The sequence below is a fragment of the Sinocyclocheilus rhinocerous genome, unplaced genomic scaffold (assembly GCF_001515625.1).
Source record: "Sinocyclocheilus rhinocerous isolate Xijiao unplaced genomic scaffold, SAMN03320098_v1.1 scaffold1243, whole genome shotgun sequence".
Classification (NCBI taxonomy): Eukaryota; Metazoa; Chordata; class Actinopteri; order Cypriniformes; family Cyprinidae; genus Sinocyclocheilus; species Sinocyclocheilus rhinocerous.
The window spans coordinates 1,939,576-1,958,187 of NW_015626033.1; the positions used below are offsets into that span (position 1 = coordinate 1,939,576).

The window sequence follows — 18,612 nt, forward strand, 5'->3', positions numbered from 1 at the left end:
TAACCTTGCTCAGTGGCTGCCCTGTAACTCTAATTGTCCTGTCAATCTGGGGCCCGCACTCCATGTACTCAGTCTTCTTGATGTTGAGGCGCAATCCGTGCACGTACAGCACCTGAATATCCGCTGTGGCCGTGTCCATGCAAAGGATGAACAGAAGCGGGGAGAGGGCATATCCATGGTGCACGCCGACGATGATCGGGAATGGTTTGTACAGGCCGGACGGGCATCGGACAACGCTAGTGGTGTCGGCATAGAGGAGCTGGATCCACCTTACGTACTCTTCGGGAGCACCGTGCGAGTGGAGAGAATGCCAGATGAGGTCCCGGGGCACGCGATCAAATGTCTTCTTGAGATCGAGGAAGGCCATGTGAACTGGCTGGTTCTTCTCTTGGTACCTCTCTAGCAACAGCCTAACGGCGTAGATTGCATCAGTAGTCCCACGTTACACGGATACACTGTTTCCGTTCAGATCAAATCACAACAACGTAGGAAACAGATAATTATAGCTATTCTCGTAACTTCGTATAATTGCGGTTGAACCACTGATGTCACATGGATTCTTTTACAGATCTCCTTGCTACGTTTCTGGACTTGGGAACATTTCAGTTGTATTGCTGTCTATGCAGGGCCAGACAGCTCTCAGATTCCATCAAAAATATCTTAATTTGTGTTCCGAAGATGAACGAAAGTCTTACGGGTTTGAAATGACATGAGGGTGAGTAATTAATGACAGAATTTTCATTTTTGGGTGAACTATCCCTTTAAGGGTCGCAAGTCAGATGTAGATGTAGATTACTAAATATGGCATTAAAAGTATAAAAGTCACTCGTTTTTATAAAGTAACACTGTCCAACAGCGACACCCGCAGGTAAAGTTACAGTGGAGGCTTGCCTCCCTTCAGTCCATAGACTTACAACAGAAACCCCTTAGCGTGCCCTTACTTTTCTGGGTTGTAATTGAGAATGAATGGGAGAAAGTCACGTGAGAGGAGGCAATGTCTCCATCGCGCTATAATTGGATACGATCGGTTATGATTGAATGTGATTGGTTCATGCGATAAATCCCGCCTCTTGTTTTTGTGCAAACTCTCAGCCTGAATGAAGAAAATTATAGCCTTATTGACTAATTATAAAGTAAGTAAACAACTCCCGCACTTAGATACCACTACTTTGTGTCACGTCAAAATAAAACTTGAAATGATCTGAAAACGTGATGACTGCGTCAGTTTTTAGTGAGCATTCAGCGTGATGAAATGTAAATATATATCTTTGTGTCTGTGGTAGTGTTTACAGAGCTTTTATGATGATGACCCAAAATAAGTTGACTATTAAAAAGAACAGCTGAACATCAGTTCACAAATAAGAAATAATAAATAAAGATTAATAAATGCTGTAGAAGTAGGCTAATGTTTATTCTTAGTTCATGTTAACTAAAGTAGTTAACTAATGTTAACTAATGAAATATTTTTGTAAATTGTTTCCAAAATATTGTTTAAATTGTTACTGCCTTTAGTTATTATTTTGGAATAAATATTCAAATGCATAAAAACGCTATGAAATGTATAATTAGTATTAAAAATGTTAAATAAAAAAAATAATATTAATAAAATACAAAATAGAATTATATTTGTTATGAAGTTATATATGTTTTATGTAATATTTATTTAACCAAGAAAATGTGATAACATTAAGTGTAACAGGGACATCTATCTATCTATCTATCTATCTATCTATCTATATGTTAATATTATACACAGCTGACTGAGCATGTACGCCCTACTAGGGCCATCTTGTGGTAGGAGTTAATACAGCATCATTTAATTGATTGCTTATTTGTATGCCTAGACCTTAATCAGGATAGCGTGTTATTTAATTTTTTACAGGAATGAAAACGAGGCTGTTAGGGATAAAATAATAATAATAATAATAATTCCTTACATTTATATAGCGCTTTTCTGGGCACTCAAAGCGCTTTTACATGGAAGGGGGAATCTCCTCAATCACCACCAGTGTGCAGCATCCACCTGGATGATGCGACGGCAGCCATATTGCGCCAGAACGCCCACCACACACCAGCTTATTGCTGGAGAGGAGACAGAGTGATAAAGCCAATCAGCAGATATGGGGATGGTTAGGAGGCCATGATGGTCAGAGGCCAATGGGCGAATTTGGTCAGGATGCCGGGGTTACACCCCTACTCTTTTTCAAAGGATATCCTGGGATTTTTAATGACCACAGAGAGTCAGGACCTCGGTTTAATGTCTCATCCGAAAGACGCTGCTTTTTGTCAGTACAGTTTCCCCATCACTACTACACTGGGGGCGTTAGGACCCACACAGACTGCAGGGTGAGCACCCCCTGCTGGCCTCACTAACACCTCTTCCAACAGCAACCTAGTTATCCCAGGAGGTCTCCCATCCAGGTACTGACCAGGCTCAACCCTGCTAAGCTTCAGTGGGCAACCAGTCTTGGGCTGCAGGGTAATATAAAATTATAGTGCATTCAATTGTTTGCACTGTTGTTTAACAGCATATTCAGCTCTCTTTAAAAAAAACAAAAACAACTTTCAGTAGATGAAAAACTCAAAACAATAAATTTTAAATACTTAATTTTTAACTAGACGTGAATTTAATGAAAAGCCAAATAATTAATTAAATCATAAAAATATAAAATTAAAATAAGTTTATTTTATATAGCGCCTTTCTGCAAACTCAAGTTCGCTTTACAATATCAAAACAGGTAAACAAGACAGCAGACAAAAACAAAAAAAATACAGATAAACATGAAATCCATGGCATGAATCAGATCATGCAGTCAGAGATCAGAGAAACAAGAAAGGAAAAGATATGTTTTAAGGTGGGTTTTGAAATCCTGTAATGAAGAAAGATCACGAATGTGTTTGGGAATAGAATTCCAGAGTGTGGGGGCAACGATACAAAACGCTCGTCCACCAAACGATGCTAACCTGTGGCGTGGAATTAACAGTAGACCAGTATCTGAAGAGCGTAGTGTGTGAACTGGTAAGTATGAATGAGATCAGAAATATACTGTATGGGGGGGACCATGAAGTGCTTTGAAGGTGATTAAGAGAATCTTGTGTTGAATACGAAAATGAACGGGTAGCCAATGAAGTCTGTGTATGGGAGTAATATGAGAAGATTTCTTTGAAAAGTGAGAACCCTAGCTGCAGAGTTCTGGATATACTGGAGCTTATTTAATGTTGTGTTTGGTAGACCATAGAAAAGAGAATTACAGTAGTCGAGTCGAGAAGTAATGAAGGCATGAACCAGTGTCTCAGCATCATTGATATTTAAGAAGGGACGTAAGCGAGCGATATTACGGAGATGAAAGAAGGCAGATTTAGTGAGTGAAGAAATAAATGTGAGGTAGGAAGGAGAGAGAGGAGTCAAAGATTATACCCAGGTTTTTAACGGTGGTGGAAGGTCGAACCAAGATCCCAGCAATGTTAACATTGTCAGCACAGAATGGAGCAACATTTTTTGGTGAACCCACAAGTAGTAGATCTGTTTTATCAGTGTAGAGTTTGAGAAAGTCTCTGGTCATCCAAGCATTTATATCATTAATACAAGCTGATATGGAGTTGGTGGGAAAGGGAGAGTTGTGTTGAGAACTGATATAGAGCTGGGTGTCGTCTGCATAGCAGTGGAAGTTGAAGCCATGATGACGGATAATGTTACCTAAAGGATATGAATATGAAAATATATTAAGTAAATATATGAAAAATAAGTTCCTGAATCCCTACATAACATGTAAATAACAAATAACATGACTGTGTACATTTTAATGTGTTCGAAAGATGAAAGCCTTCCAAAAGGAAGGCTAGGGGGCAGTTGTGGCCTAATGGTTAGGGAGTCAGAGTTGTAATCCGAAGGTTGCGGGCTCTCTTCCACTCTCAATACCCACAACTGAGGTGCTCTTGAGCAAGGCATGCACCTAACCCCCAATTGCTCCCTCAGGCACTGCAGCAAAAATGGCACGTTGTGCGTGTTCACTACTTACTGCTGTGTGTGTGTGTGTGTGTGTGTGTGTGTGTGTGTGAACTTGGATGGGTTAAATGCATGGGTTACCATACTTGGCCTACATGTCATTTAACGTTCAAAGACGTGTTTAAATAACCTATTGAGCGTTAATTCAAATACAAATTAATGTGTTCATCAGTAGCTGATGCAATGCTGAAATGCACTAAATTGATATGATTTTTGTAAATCCAGACTTTGAATGTTGTGTAGCCTCTCAATTTTCTGTGTAATTATAGCCACTTGACTAGTGACTTGTCTTTGAGTGAATGTTTTGTGTACATTCACACAAAGACCACTCACTAGTCAAGTGGCAATAATTACACAGAAAATTGAGAGGCCACAAAACTGGAAGACTTTCTGAATGTATATAAGTGGTATGCTATTTTAGAGAGGGAAATTTAAAAGATGAAAATAAAAAATTAGGGAGAATCAATACATTTTGATTCATTTAATAGTATTGTGTGAATAATATGTTATCAAGTAATCAATAAAAAAGTAAATGTAGTCTGATTACAAGTATTTTAAAATGTAACAATCTAATTACAAGTACTTGATTTTTTGGAATTTGATTATTCTTTAACAAGAACACTAACAAGAATCAACAACAGCTCTAACAGGCTTTTTTTCGATTTCAGTAGGTTTTTAAGTTAAATTTGTATCACAAGCCATCAACCAACAACATTGTTTCTGTGATAAACTGGAAGACAGCATGTCCAGATTCACCATTTAACATAGGCTTGACCCGCTGCAGTATATCAAACAAACCACAAGATGTCACTAACCCCCAATTATTGTTCTTCAGCGGGCAGGAAACGCCAAACCGAGTTCGCTGGCGGGTTTGCACAGCAGATGGCGTTACACTATCACTAAAACCACTGATCATATAGCCTACTACGTTAACAAGAGCAAACGATACATCCTGGCTGTCAGTCAACAGCAAGGAAAAACAAATCTTTAAAAATGACAATGCTTATTCCTGTCACTGCTACCTTGAAAGCTTCTGGACAAATCTTCACAGTTTACAGCTGATCAATCTTTGCTTTGAAGGACGAGGAGCTGTCCAACCAGCTGTGGTGCTGAAATTCAATAAACTGATTTTTATACAGAACATAAAATGTATCAAATGGAAAAGTGCTGCTATTTTGTCAATAAAATGCCTTTTCTCTTATACATTTTATAGATGTAAAGACGCATATTAGAAATGATCGTTTTGATTTTCTACACTATAGTCCCTCATCATAAAAAACCTTTGATCAAACAAATTAAACCCATTTTAAACTTGCATGATATAACTACACAGCAATTATTCCATTTTAGCTAAATTACGCAGTAGGTGTAGGGGGTAGATTACACATTGTGTGCCTAATTTTCCTTTTCGATTTTTTCTTTCTCCCTTTCCGTCGAACTGAAACCTAAAAACATATTTTGAAATGTAAGCAATAACCGTCGGAGAATAATACAACCTGTCTGGTTTATTAACATACAACTTTCGAGAGTATGTTTATTAAAACAAATGAAAGCGTATGGCTTCTTTTTCAAAAACCAATAACGGTGATCAATAACTTCTCAGTGACCAAGTGAGTTAGTGAGTTCTTACAGAACTACTAAAATAGCACTAGAAGGCATCTTCCTCGCAGTCAGCATATCTGCCGAGCTCGGTGACTTAAGGTTTGTGGTCCTAAGCAGTTACAGAAGCTCGCTCAATATTTGGAAGTTATAAAGCACAGCACAGCCTGGCGTTACTGGGTAGGGGCTTGACGTGTTAAATGAGCATAAAAGACCCAGCTGGTTGGGGAACCACTTGAGGGGGTAGCAAACAGTGCGTCACATCCTTGGAAAAAAAGAGGAGCGATTCCAATGGAATCAACATGTAAGCGCATCTGCATTGGGTGGCATCAATAAGAAGACAGCTACGGAGAAATTATGACATCGCGCTACAGGTGAATTCATCTATTCATGCGCATTCGCGCTGCGTGCGCCCTGCAATGACAGCGTGAAGAAGGGAAAAACAAGAAGGCGAATGTTTTGACCTGACTGTGAGTTTTTGACTCGGCGTCCTCACCCGAATACGATGAAACAACACTGCCTGACAGCAGTCGCGAGAGAGCAAATGCACGCGCAACGAAGGACTGCAAGGTAAAGCAGGAAAAGTTGGTCCGCGCGCCGAGGCTTCACTATTCAGGGAGTGCTGGACAACCCAATGTGCGCAGACTTTCTGTGGGAGAAAAGCAGCTAACTAGAAGACTAGAAGAGAGTTAGAGTCTTTTGCTTGAACCGACCAAAGTGTGGATCATGGCTACGGAAGAATCGGGTGGCTTGGCGCAAACCGCCGCCGTTAAACTATCAGAGATGGGGGAAAGAACTAAACAGTTAGGAACTGCGATCCAGGACCCCGAGCGACAAAGAAGGATTATTCTAGTCATTGTTTGTGTGGCACTTCTTCTAGACAATATGCTTTACATGGTCATCGTGCCAATTGTGCCCGATTATTTAGCGCGCTTAGAGAGCGAATCAGAGCAGGCGCATCATGTAACGGGTAATTCTTCAACCAACAGCACGCAAAACGAAAACTTTGACGTGCAGATCGGCGTGCTTTTCGCCTCAAAAGCCATTTTGCAGCTCATTGTCAATCCTTTTACCGGAACTTTCATAGACCGAGTCGGCTATGACATCCCACTTTTAATTGGACTCAGTATCATGTTCGTCTCGACGTGCATTTTTGCCTTCGCCGAGAACTACGCGACTCTGTTCGTGGCGCGCAGTCTGCAAGGGCTCGGCTCGGCGTTCGCAGACACTTCTGGGATTGCCATGATTGCAGACAAGTTCACGGAGGAGGCAGAGAGAAGCCGCGCGCTGGGCATTGCCCTCGCGTTCATCTCGTTCGGAAGCCTGGCGGCGCCCCCGTTCGGAGGGGTACTGTACGAGTTCGTGGGCAAACGCGTGCCGTTCTTTGTGCTCGCCTGTATATGTTTGGCAGATGGTATACTATGCATGACTGTCCTCAAACCCTTTTCCAGTAGGAATAGAGAGAATATGCCGGTTGGCACCCCAATTTACAAACTAATGATTGATCCCTACATAGCAGTTGTGGCAGGAGCTTTGACCACATGTAACATCCCCCTTGCCTTCCTGGAGCCCACCATCGCCAACTGGATGGAGGAGACCATGGATTCATCCCAGTGGGAGATTGGGCTCACCTGGCTCCCGGCCTTTTTCCCTCACATATTAGGTGTTTATATCACTGTCAAGCTGGCAGCACAGTATCCACACTTGCAGTGGTTTTATGGGGCGCTTGGCATGGTCATCATTGGTGCCAGCTCTTGCATTGTGCCGGCTTGCAAAAACTTTGAGCAGCTGATAATCCCCCTGTGTGGCATTTGTTTCGGTATTGCACTGGTAGACACAGCTTTATTACCCACGCTCGCTTTTCTCGTAGACGTCCGTCACGTGTCTGTGTACGGTAGTGTGTACGCTATTGCAGACATCTCCTACTGTGTTGCCTACGCTCTGGGTCCCATCGTGGCCGGTAATATAGTGCACAATCTCGGTTTTGTGCAGCTCAATCTGGGCATGGGTCTGGCGAACGTACTTTACGCACCTGCCCTGCTTCTCCTGCGCAACGTGTGCTTAATGAAACCATCTCACTCTGAGAGAAACATGTTACTGGAGGAGGGAGCCACGGGTCTGTACGACACCATCAGAATGGAGGAACGCCAAAGAAAGAAGCACGGCTACAGTTCATCCGGTAACTGCGTGCCCATCGACGAGAACGGGACATTTGCTGGACAATCAAAGTCATTCTCTGAAGAAGAGACGTCTGAGCCAGAATACATATAATCTCAGTCGTCCGTCCTAGTTCATCTGTTAAAATCCTGTTAAAACCTCTGCTGAATATATATGTTTTTCATTCACTCATTTTACATGTTACTCATTGTCCCGAAGAAAACTGTTGGTGAACGGCATACAATATTACAATGATTTAATCTATTTACTGAAATGATGAGCTCAATATTTTTTCTCCAATAGAAGAAGAAAAAAAATAATTTCACTGTATAGTATTCCGCTGTATTCAATTGTATTCAGGGATATAAATATGGTGCAAACCTATTAAATATGAAGATGCGTGTGTACGTATTAAATGGGCCTTCGTTGAAGTTATTCCGCCGATTTTGTGCTGTTACAAATAATATGCAAAATGTCACCTGACACCTTCAAAGAAAAAACGATGGAACTGGTGTGAATCCTGCCTTTTCAGTGTCTGTTTCAAGTATTAAATGTTTAGGGTGTATTTCTGGAATGCATTACTGTGTATTATGGAATATAATGGTGTACATATGTGCATATCAAATGTACATAATTAAAAGAAAATATGTGAAACGCCGTGTTGTGCCCTGTTTCTGTGACTTATACAACATGCATCTACACGCTTTAAACAGATACATTCATATATATAAACATTGCATTTTTTATTACTTTCGTTTTGAATGTCATTTTTCTTTAAAAAAAAAAGGCAATGAGTAATTATTGATATTTATAAAATAGAAATTAATGTTCAACGTAATGCAATACCGCGGTATGCAAAACTTGTGCGTTTATTTAGTTTTAGTGCATCAAAGAGCCAACAAGCGAAAAAGAAACGAAATTATTCATAAAAAGAAATAACACGCATAAACAGGACATTGTTACAAATATAATTAGGCTACTACATGCAAATGTATAAATATGTATAAAACACACGGGGGGATGAAACTCTTGTGCAACAGGGTTCTCTGTGGTGGGGAGCAAATATATAGCATATATAAAAAATAAAAAAAATAAAACTTTTCTTTCCACTCCAAAAAAAGATTCATAAATATAAAGCGATTCACCAGACGTATCTGGGGGAAAATGTACTCGAGGCTTTTCGTAAATCGAAGCTATTTATTTAAAAGAAGAAAAACAATTGCTTATGGTGCAAGAGGGTCTAAATAAACCTCTCCACTTTTCGTTCTAATTAAATTATCGAGCGCGTTCGTGTACGGATATTTTTTTTCTCCGAGACTTGGAAGGGTGCTCATAAATTTCGTTCAAGGACTCGACTTAAAGTATGAGGTGGGCTGGCAGATGCAGCCTCCAGCGAATGGAGTTTAGTGGGTGGAGTCTGAGAAAGGTACCGCTTCTTCAGCATCCTTCAGCATCTTTCCTAAGGAGCATCCTAAGAAACTCCTGACTTGCAATGCATGGGACGCAAGTATGCCGCCTGAAACAAGTTAACTCACAACATTAACAGCACTTTTCTCTTAATAAAAACACGACGGGACTATGAATCTGGATAAATCCTTGGAGACATCGGAGGATTCCGCAAAGAGTATGCCATTTTGGTGAGTATTTCTTAAGTTGACATTTAAATGTTTTTTTTGTTTTGTTTTTTTACACAATATACTTACAGCCTTATTCTTAAATAAGGACTAACTAAAAAGCTATAATATACTTTCTACTTAATTTAAATTAAAGAGAAAAAAAAATCTGGATTAAATGTCTTTAATAATAAAGACAGGTTGGTCTAACTGATGTGGCTGATGAAAAGAAAATCCAGACTGCAGTTTTTTATGCCTTCATTTTTTTTTAAGTTTTATGTTGAAAAACTATTTGCAATGCAAGCTTTCCCTCCGTTCCAGAGGAAACTGGGAAAATTATCAGTTGATTTTCATCTTTCTTGACTGAACCTCTACCACTTTGAGGATGCCGGTTTTGAAAAGGGAACAAGCAAGAGACGTGGGAGATCCAAGTGTAAGCAAAATACTATTATATATTTGTTTATAAAATGTAGGAATTATGTGGCTTAACTAAATAATGTTACATTTCAAACATTATCTTCTAACAATGATAACAATCAACATTGTTAACTACAGTACTGAAATCAAAACATACATGATCTAGCTTTATGCCATTATAACAGAGATGATCTTCATCCAGCCAGGTCAAACACAGGGCAAAATTATTTAAATATAATACTTGTCTGGGATCATTTGGAGCATGAAAGATTAGCATTTACTAAGACTCTATAATTAGACAAGAGACTCAATAACTTAAGAACAAATACCATAAGATCAAGGAAACAAATGCTACTTAAGTAGAAGCTGTCCTTGACACTGAAATATAAGTTAATAAATCCCACTAAAGCTCTGGTCATTGATCTCGATTTAGGGCCTCCCGAAGCTCCCAGTGCCACCCTTGCAGCAAACACTGGACATGTACCTGAAGTGCATGAGTCACCTAATACCAGAGGAGCAGTTCAAAAAGACAATGCCAATTGTAGAGAAATTTGGAGCACCTGGTGGGATGGGAGAATTTCTTCAGAAAAAGTTACTGGAGAGAAGCGAACATAAGGCAAATTGGGTAAGGACTGCATTAATTGTTAAGACTTTTCTGTAAGCAACTTTGCTTTTAATGTGCAGATACATTGTCTGTTAAATATGTTTTAAAAGTTGTCTCTTTTTGAACACTGTCCAAGGTGTATGACTACTGGCTTGAAGACATGTATTTGAGCAACAGATTAGCACTACCTGTCAACTCCAGTCCTGTGATGGTCTTTCCCAAGCAGAACTTCAGGAGTCAAAGTGACACCCTCAGGTACGGGACTCTGGGGATACAGCAGGGACCATTTTTACTCCTATAAACTGAGATGACTGATACCGCTGCATGTCTTCATTGATATACATTTGTTTAAATGGAAATGCAGATGTCTACATAACTTAAGGATACCGTATATGCATTAGGATTGTGCAAACTGTCAGCTATGTACACTGCATGATTTCCTCTAACAACTGTGTAGCTCCATATGGAAACGTAATTGAAGGGGCACATTAATTAAAACTTGATTTCTCATTTTGGAGAGTTTAATCTACAGATTAGTACACGTGTACACAAAGTCTCCCTCCCATCATAAATTGATGCTGATGATTTCAGTCCTAAAATGGAAACAATACATCCTACGATGGACATTTCTGTTTTAGGCTTATTATAGAATAGGTTATGTTTCTCAAAAAGATTTAAAATTTTGTATTAAAGGATGTAATAATGTTAAGTATCAGTCTTGGATTAGCCTCTTTTGGTGAATTTAAAATGAAACCAATGACTTTGTTAACAGACCTCATTTGATTAAGTGCTATTCTAAAAACGAATTAAAACAATGGAATTGTATTGCTTACTGTGAATGTGCTTTCTTTAATGAAAATGAACGCTACAAAAGATTTCTGTTTTTTGTCATTTCTATTTGACATACTGTAGAATCCTGAAAAAAAATGTATCAGTTTCCACAAAAATATTAAGCAGCACACCTGTTTTCAACACTGATGATAATAATAATAAATGTTTCTTGAGTGCCAAATCAGCATATTAGAATGATTTGAGGGATTGTGTGACACTGAAGACTGGAGTAATAATGCTGAAAATCCAGCTTTGCAACTTTACAACCATTAAATTACAAATTACAACCGTTTTTAATTGTAATATTTCACAATATTACTGTTTTTATTATATTTCTGATCAAATAAACACAGCCTTGGTAAGCATAAAAGACTTGTTTCAAAAACAGAAAAAAAAAATGTATATACTAATATGCATATTGTTTTCTTCTACAGATTTGCTGCCCATCTCATTTCTGGTGTATTAGAGTATAAATCTCTTATAGATGGGTAGGTTATACTCCTTGTTTTCAACAAAACAAGCTTCATTCATAATTAAATGCATAGTTTTCTAAACATGGCTGTATGCTGCTCGTTGCAGACGTGCCCTCCCTGTAGACTATGCTCGTGGGCAGCTGGCTGGGACGCCCCTGTGTATGGATCAGTACAACAAGGTCTTCAACTCCTACCGTCTGCCAGGGCCCAAAATTGACACTTTAGTGGCTCAGAAGAGCACAGTTATGCCCGAGCCCGAACATATAATAGTGGCTTGTAAGAATCAGGTAGGTATTACTTCATCTAGTAGTGAACTATATCTGATGTTCTTATTTTGTTTTGCTTGTTCTTAATATTTATTTTCAAATTAGTCTCAAAAAGTCATAATCAAACAGTGAAGACAAAGACTTAATGTGTTTTCTGCCATACCAGTTTTTTGTTCTCGACGTGGTGATAAACTTTCGTCGGTTGAATGAAAAAGACCTTTACACTCAACTGGAGCGAATCAGAAAGATGGCAGACATTGAAGAGGAGTGTTTGCCTCCAATCGGTCTGCTCACATCAGATGGCAGAACACAGTGGGCCGAAGCTCGCAGCGTGCTGATCAAAGGTCAGACTTCATTTATCCTCAACTATACAAGCTGTATCTGCTACTAGACCTGCAAATTGACATCAAAATATTAAGAAACAAAACAACTTGACTATAAATTCCCCTGATGACACAAACAGTTCTGCACAGGTTAATGGAATTCACACACATAAAATGTAATACTTCTCAATCGGGTGCAGATTCTACCAACAGGGACTCTCTGGACATGATTGAGCGCTGTCTGTGTCTGGTGTGTTTGGACGAGCCGTCTGGCACTGAACTGACTGATACCAACCGAGCTTTACTGATGCTCCACGGAGGGGGGACGGACAAAAATGGGGGCAATCGCTGGTATGACAAGCCCATGCAGGTAGAAAAAAAAACAAACAAGGATGGATTCAAATTGCATTGATCATATGACCAGGAAGATGAATTCTAAAATTAAACTACTGTAATGATTTCAGTTTGTAATAGGTGCAGATGGATGCTGTGGTGTCGTATGTGAACACTCACCTTTTGAAGGAATAGTGCTTGTGCAATGTTCAGAATATCTACTGAGATACATGTAAGCCAAATGATTATATCATTCATAGAAATGAATTTCAAAACAACTCTTGATTACCCAGAATGCACTGTTGGTCTGGCAAATTCAAAGAATACATTCCCTTCTGAAAGAATCTGTAATGTCTTTCTGCATGCTTATTCTCACTAGCACATCACAATTACATTTATGTATTTGTCAAAGAGGCTGAAATGGAAAACTCTAATGAGACGACTTGAGATATTTGCCCACAGCCTGAGAATAACAACTAAGCTAGTGAAGACGCAATGAGATTGTTTCTCTCACAGGAGAGGAAGCCCTTCTAAGCTTGCGAGGGCAGCCAGCATGAGTGAGCTTCCTGCCCCCAGACGACTGCGCTGGAAATGCTCGCCAGATATCCAAACGTTTCTCACGGCCTCAGCAGACAAACACTAGCACATCACAATTACATTTATGTATTTGTCAGAGGCTGAAATGGAAAACTCTAATGAGACGACTTGAGATATATGCCCACAGCCTGAGAATAACAACTAAGCTAGTGAAGACGCAATGAGATTGTTTCTCTCACAGGAGAGGAAGCCCTTCTAAGCTTGCGAAGGCAGCCAGCATGAGTGAGCTTCCTGCCCCCAGACGACTGCGCTGGAAATGCTCGCCAGATATCCAAGCGTTCCTCACGGCCTCAGCAGACAAATTACAGAGGTATGTCAACATTCAGGTGATACAACAGGGTAGTAAGGTCTATAAAGTCTAACAGATTCCATTCTGATAGCATGCCATTTATTACACTAAACTCTGCTCATCCTATTAATGCATATCTTAGAAGCCATCAAAGTTAATTATTCAATTATTCATATAAATAAATACAATTTGAACAAATAAATAGTGTAAAATACAATAAATGTTTTAGTATCTTTTGGTTTCTTACATGCACTACTGTTAAAAGGTTTGGGGTCAACAAGATGTTTATTTTGAAAAATATGAATTTTAATCAATCCTGAAATTGTTAAAAAGTGACAGACAAGAATAAAAGTGAAAGACATTTATAAATGTTATACAGAAGATTTCTATTGCAAATGCTGTAAATCAAAGAATCCTGAAATGCATCCCAGTTCCCAACTCTTTTCATTGATAATAATAAGAAACAGCAAATTAGCATATTAGAATGATTTCTAATGGATCATGTGACACTGATGACTGAAGTAATGATGCTGAAAATTCAGCTTTGTCATCAAACGAATAAATGACATTTTAAAATCTATCAGAATAGAAAAGAATATTACGTTTTTTACTGTATTTTTGATTAAATAAATGCAGCCCCAGTGAGCATAAGAGAATTTCAAAAACATTTAAAAAATAGTACTGACCCCAAACTCTTTAGTGTATTAACTGTTAATTCCCACAGACTTGTGAAAAATCTGGACATGAATGTCAACAAATTCACTGGTTATGGCAAAGAGTTCATCAAGAAACAGAAAATGAGCCCTGATGCTTATATTCAAGTTGCCCTCCAGTTTACATTTTACAGGTCAGTCTTCTCTTTAATTTAAGATGTATTAGTACTACAGAGTGAAGACTTATGTCTGACACTCTTTTTTGCTTTTGCACTCAGATGTCATGGACGTCTAGTGCCCACCTATGAAAGTGCATCAATACGCCGCTTTCAAGAAGGACGAGTTGACAACATTCGCTCCTCCACACCTGAGGCCTTAGCATTTGTGAAAGCTATGGCAAATAGCTCCAAAATCACTGTATGTAGTTTAGTCTGTTTTCATTATATTCTATTCAAACTGCCCTGCATTTTGCAATGTCAGCTCATCTGTAGTCAATGCTGTGCGTATTGTCAAAACAGGAGTAGCTTAGTAATAACCTGTCTTTTTTTATTTAGGATGCTGAGAAAATGGAGTTGCTTTGGACTGCCATTAAAGCCCAAACCAATTACACAATTCTAGTAAGTGAAACGGACAACAGAATTTGAACTACAGTACAATTACACAATCTGTCAGTTACAGTCATGTTTGATTGTGATTATCAAACTGTGATTGTCATACTGTCCATTCTACAATAAAATATTGCTTGTCCACTCTTTGGAAACAGGCAATCACTGGGATGGCAATAGACAATCACTTGCTGGGACTGCGAGAGATTGCCAAGGAGCTGAAACTAGAAAAGCCAGAGCTGTTTTCTGATACAACCTATGCCACCAGCATCCACTTCATTCTCTCTACAAGCCAGGTTCTGAAATGAAATAGACCTAAATGGATTTGTGATTCATAGTGTGCATACATCTTTATTTTAATATAATATGTAGAAAAAATGTTAGAACTTGATCACCAATCTGTTTGTTCAAATACGCTTGTCTTTGCATAGGTTCCGACCACTGAAGAGATGTTCTGCTGCTATGGTCCTGTTGTCCCTAATGGCTACGGAGCCTGCTACAATCCTCAGACGGACCACATCATCTTCTGCGTGTCAAGCTTCCGTGAGAGTGCCGAGACCAGCTCAGATTTGTTTGTGAAGACTCTTGAGGGGTGCCTAAAGGAAATGCAAGATCTGTGCATAAAAGGCAACACTGAAGCTAAACCAACTGACTCCACAGAAAAGATGGACGGAAATGCCAAGGTAATGAAGAATGGAAGCAAGTCATAGCAAGAAGCTACATCATTTGAATCGTATGGAAGATGCAGAAACCACTGTGACTGTACAAAGATGGACATTTTAGGAGAAAATAAGAGTCTCAAAAACAAGGCCCACTTTATTACCAACAGCAGTGATATAGATATGCCATGGAGCTGTAGTCGCTTGACAAAAGTAGATCTATTTAGTTATTTTGCATTATTTGGCCTATTGGCCCATTATTTACCCAGCTTTTCAGTCTGTCTAAGAGTATATTAATAGTTGACACTGTCAAAGGCAGCATTAAAAGGATAGTTCACGGCACGCAAAAATAAAAATTCAGTAATCATTTACTTACCATCATGCCGTTCCAAATCTGTATGACTCACTTTCATCTGTGGAACACAAAAGAAGATATTTTTAAGAATGTTTCGACAGTTTTTTCAACAACATTGAAAAATTATTATGAGGGCCGCCTTGATGCTTGTCGCTGGAAACTAAATTGGAAATTATCCTAAAAAATGACACTCTCAATTATGCTGCCTTTGAAAAGCTGCTGTACTATATCCACTTGATTAGCATGCATATGTAAATTATAATATGATAACCTATAGCAGATTACAATCTACACCAGTTGTTTTATGGTCATGTCAGAGTTACCATAACTTATGGTTATAGATACCTGTCAAAATACAGTACTCTGAATGACAACCCTGTGGAACTGGACCAGAAGCTGCTATTTAACTTTGTCTTTGTGAGTCTCATCTTTTGCATTTTAAAGTTTATTTCATGTTTTTTTTTTTTAAGTATCTGTATATATAGCAAAGTCTATTTTAAGTCTGCAGTATACAAACAAAATGTCAGGACCAGGCATTATTATTAATTTATACTCTATGGTATTATAGCTTTAAAGTGTGCTGTGTTTTATGTGTTCTCTAAATTGAATTGTCACTAGGTCATATTCTGAAATGCACAGTCTAAGGTCCTAAAAACAAGCCAGTGTGCATAAATGTTTAAAGAATATGAGCCATTGTTATGTGTTTCCATTCTGTGGGGTTGTCTTAATTTCCAATGCAATAATAGTAACAGGAATTTTCGATTTCTAATGCAATAGCAGAAACCTATGAAGCCAGTAAGAATGGTTTAATAACAGTGGCAAATTGATAAGCTTTTTTTAAAAGTGCAATCATTGTTGTGTATTTGAAAATGTGCTTATATTACGTCTGAAAATGACATTGACACGTGTTGCACACTAGGTCTATACAGTATATCTAAACAAAAATGAACAATACTTGATGTCTGTCTAATGTACACAGATAAAGAGTGAGAATATGTTTTTATATTGTGAACACTGTAAACACTGTTTTTTAAATGTGTCTAATTTGTATATCCTACATGTTGATCCAGTCATAATAGTAATTGTGAAGTAGATAAAAAAAAGAAAAACAGTGACGCCTTGAGAAATTAATTTAAGCACTTTATAACTAGATCAAATATGTACTGTAGCTTAGCTGAAATAGACTAATAAAGCACTCAATCATGTTACATATACTAGAGTATATATAAAAAGAGAGAAAATATGTATACTATATATAGAGAGAAATTATAGCCTTAGCCCAAGTTTTAGTAATAGAATATGTTTGTTTTAGTAATAGAATATGTTTGTTGATTATCATGACATCATGTTAAGCATGAATACTTGAGAATGGGCAAAACAAAAAATACATGTAAAAATGAGGATGTAACAGAATGTATGTCTAGTGGTGGAGTGCTTAAACTGTGGTGTTATTTAACTCTGGGATATTTATTTTTTCAAAAAGAGTTTTCAAAAGATAAATGGTCTATTTATCAATATCACCGTATCCTAATGATGCCATAAAAAGTACTAATCAAAACCAATGATGTGTTCACTGAGTATTTACTACCACCAATTATGAAATATCTGTATTCTGGCACAGGACGTTTTGTTACACAGCATAAACATATTCTACATTTCACATCACATTAATTCATGCCCACTACAATGATTTAGGCCAAGTACATTAGCATTTATCAAATAGCAAGTGCTTTAATTCACAGCAATCTACAACTTTTATTGAGAATGGCACATCAAGCTCCAAAAACAAACCTAAAAATAACTTATTTTACAAAGAAGGGGCAAAAGATTATTTTTTTTGCGTTGTAACATAATTCCAATAACAATTATAAGATTTCCGATGGAAACTAAATTGGACTTATATCTATTATAAGTTACACTTTTGAGAAAGGTATAGCATTTATAATATTGCTAAATAAAAATGGATTTTGCTGACTTTCTGACTTTTTGTGACCTGTTTGCATGTTTTAGGTTACTATGGTCACTGGTTACTATGGAGAGAAGTATACACAAACGCAGTTTTGACAACAGCCTAGCCTTGGGGTGGATTATATAACGTTATAGATTTATAAATATGCCTACTAATTCAGTAGTAACAGTCAAATATGGTCCATATGAGTCGTGTGGTATTGTCGAACACAGAACATTTCGCCTGGACGGTTTACAAGGTAATCCTTAAAAATGTGTCCTAAAGTTTCAGTCATTTTGTTACATTTTTAGCCATTATCCGTTTGTAGTAACAATACAGGAAGCACAATTGTAATTGGGTGAAAATGACCCTCACTTCTAGCGGTCCTAAAAGACGACGGCCACCAGTGTGTCCTCGAGAAAACAGATGACTGGAATATAGTAGAGCTTATTGTGAATGGAGAGAGCGTCTACACGTGCAACATTACTGACCTTGGGTTTGGTAATTTGCGTCAACATTTGAAAACCTCTGCTGTTTGGATGATAAGAGATGTGATGCTCATGAAGTGCCTGTCAAACTTCTCTTTGCTCATAGGGGGTGATGGACGACTTGATCCGCGGTGCCAAGAGGCCATTGACGCGGTGAGAGACGCGTACTGAACGCCATGTCTATGACCGTGTGCACAAAGGAACACTAGCATACTACGTACAGAATACTACGCAGTATAACGCCTACTATTTTATTTGGGGGGAAAAGTGACTAATGTAACAACAGTAGGCCTACACTATTCTTTAAATATAAGTGAACCAGGTGGAGTTATTCCATTATAAATGGTAAACAAACATAATTCGCTACACAAACTCACTTTTTTTGTTTATTTAATC

The 18,612-nt window shown here is 38.3% G+C and overlaps 3 protein-coding genes across 3 annotated transcripts; all 3 read left to right on the plus strand.

The window, feature by feature from the left end:
* The first annotated feature begins 5,754 nt into the window (after nt 1–5,754).
* On the plus strand, nt 5,755–8,340 carry LOC107708354 (probable vesicular acetylcholine transporter-A). Its single transcript, XM_016512549.1, has one exon. It carries the CDS (start codon nt 6,332–6,334, stop codon nt 7,874–7,876), a length of 1,545 nt encoding a protein of 514 aa, XP_016368035.1. The 5' UTR covers nt 5,755–6,331; the 3' UTR covers nt 7,877–8,340.
* Nucleotides 8,341–9,200: 860 nt separating this feature from the next.
* LOC107707518 (choline O-acetyltransferase) lies at nt 9,201–15,809 on the plus strand. The gene is made up of 15 exons (XM_016511580.1): nt 9,201–9,399; nt 9,697–9,808; nt 10,226–10,417; nt 10,533–10,651; nt 11,662–11,715; nt 11,807–11,987; nt 12,133–12,310; nt 12,490–12,659; nt 12,754–12,854; nt 13,401–13,529; nt 14,233–14,355; nt 14,440–14,578; nt 14,716–14,778; nt 14,925–15,062; nt 15,198–15,809. The coding sequence occupies exons 2-15, from the start codon at nt 9,761–9,763 to the stop codon at nt 15,474–15,476; spliced, it is 1,914 nt and encodes a 637-aa protein (XP_016367066.1). The 5' UTR covers nt 9,201–9,399; nt 9,697–9,760; the 3' UTR covers nt 15,477–15,809.
* A 2,084-nt stretch (nt 15,810–17,893) lies between these two features.
* cunh10orf53 (chromosome unknown C10orf53 homolog) lies at nt 17,894–18,421 on the plus strand. The gene is made up of 3 exons (XM_016511568.1): nt 17,894–17,987; nt 18,110–18,229; nt 18,323–18,421. Exons 1-3 carry the CDS (start codon nt 17,894–17,896, stop codon nt 18,385–18,387), a joined length of 279 nt encoding a protein of 92 aa, XP_016367054.1. The 3' UTR covers nt 18,388–18,421.
* The last annotated feature ends 191 nt before the right edge of the window (nt 18,422–18,612 follow it).

Coding starts and splice junctions, on each gene's coding strand:
- cunh10orf53 (XM_016511568.1), top strand. CDS start 17,894: ATGCCTACTAATTCAGTAGTAACAGTCAAATATGGTCCATATGAGTCG. Junction 17,988..18,109: donor TCGCCTGGACGGTTTACAAG/GTAATCCTTAAA, acceptor CCTCACTTCTAG/CGGTCCTAAAAGACGACGGC. Junction 18,230..18,322: donor CATTACTGACCTTGGGTTTG/GTAATTTGCGTC, acceptor CTTTGCTCATAG/GGGGTGATGGACGACTTGAT.
- LOC107708354 (XM_016512549.1), top strand. CDS start 6,332: ATGGCTACGGAAGAATCGGGTGGCTTGGCGCAAACCGCCGCCGTTAAA.
- LOC107707518 (XM_016511580.1), top strand. CDS start 9,761: ATGCCGGTTTTGAAAAGGGAACAAGCAAGAGACGTGGGAGATCCAAGT. Junction 12,311..12,489: donor TCGCAGCGTGCTGATCAAAG/GTCAGACTTCAT, acceptor AATCGGGTGCAG/ATTCTACCAACAGGGACTCT. Junction 14,356..14,439: donor CTCCAGTTTACATTTTACAG/GTCAGTCTTCTC, acceptor TTTTGCACTCAG/ATGTCATGGACGTCTAGTGC.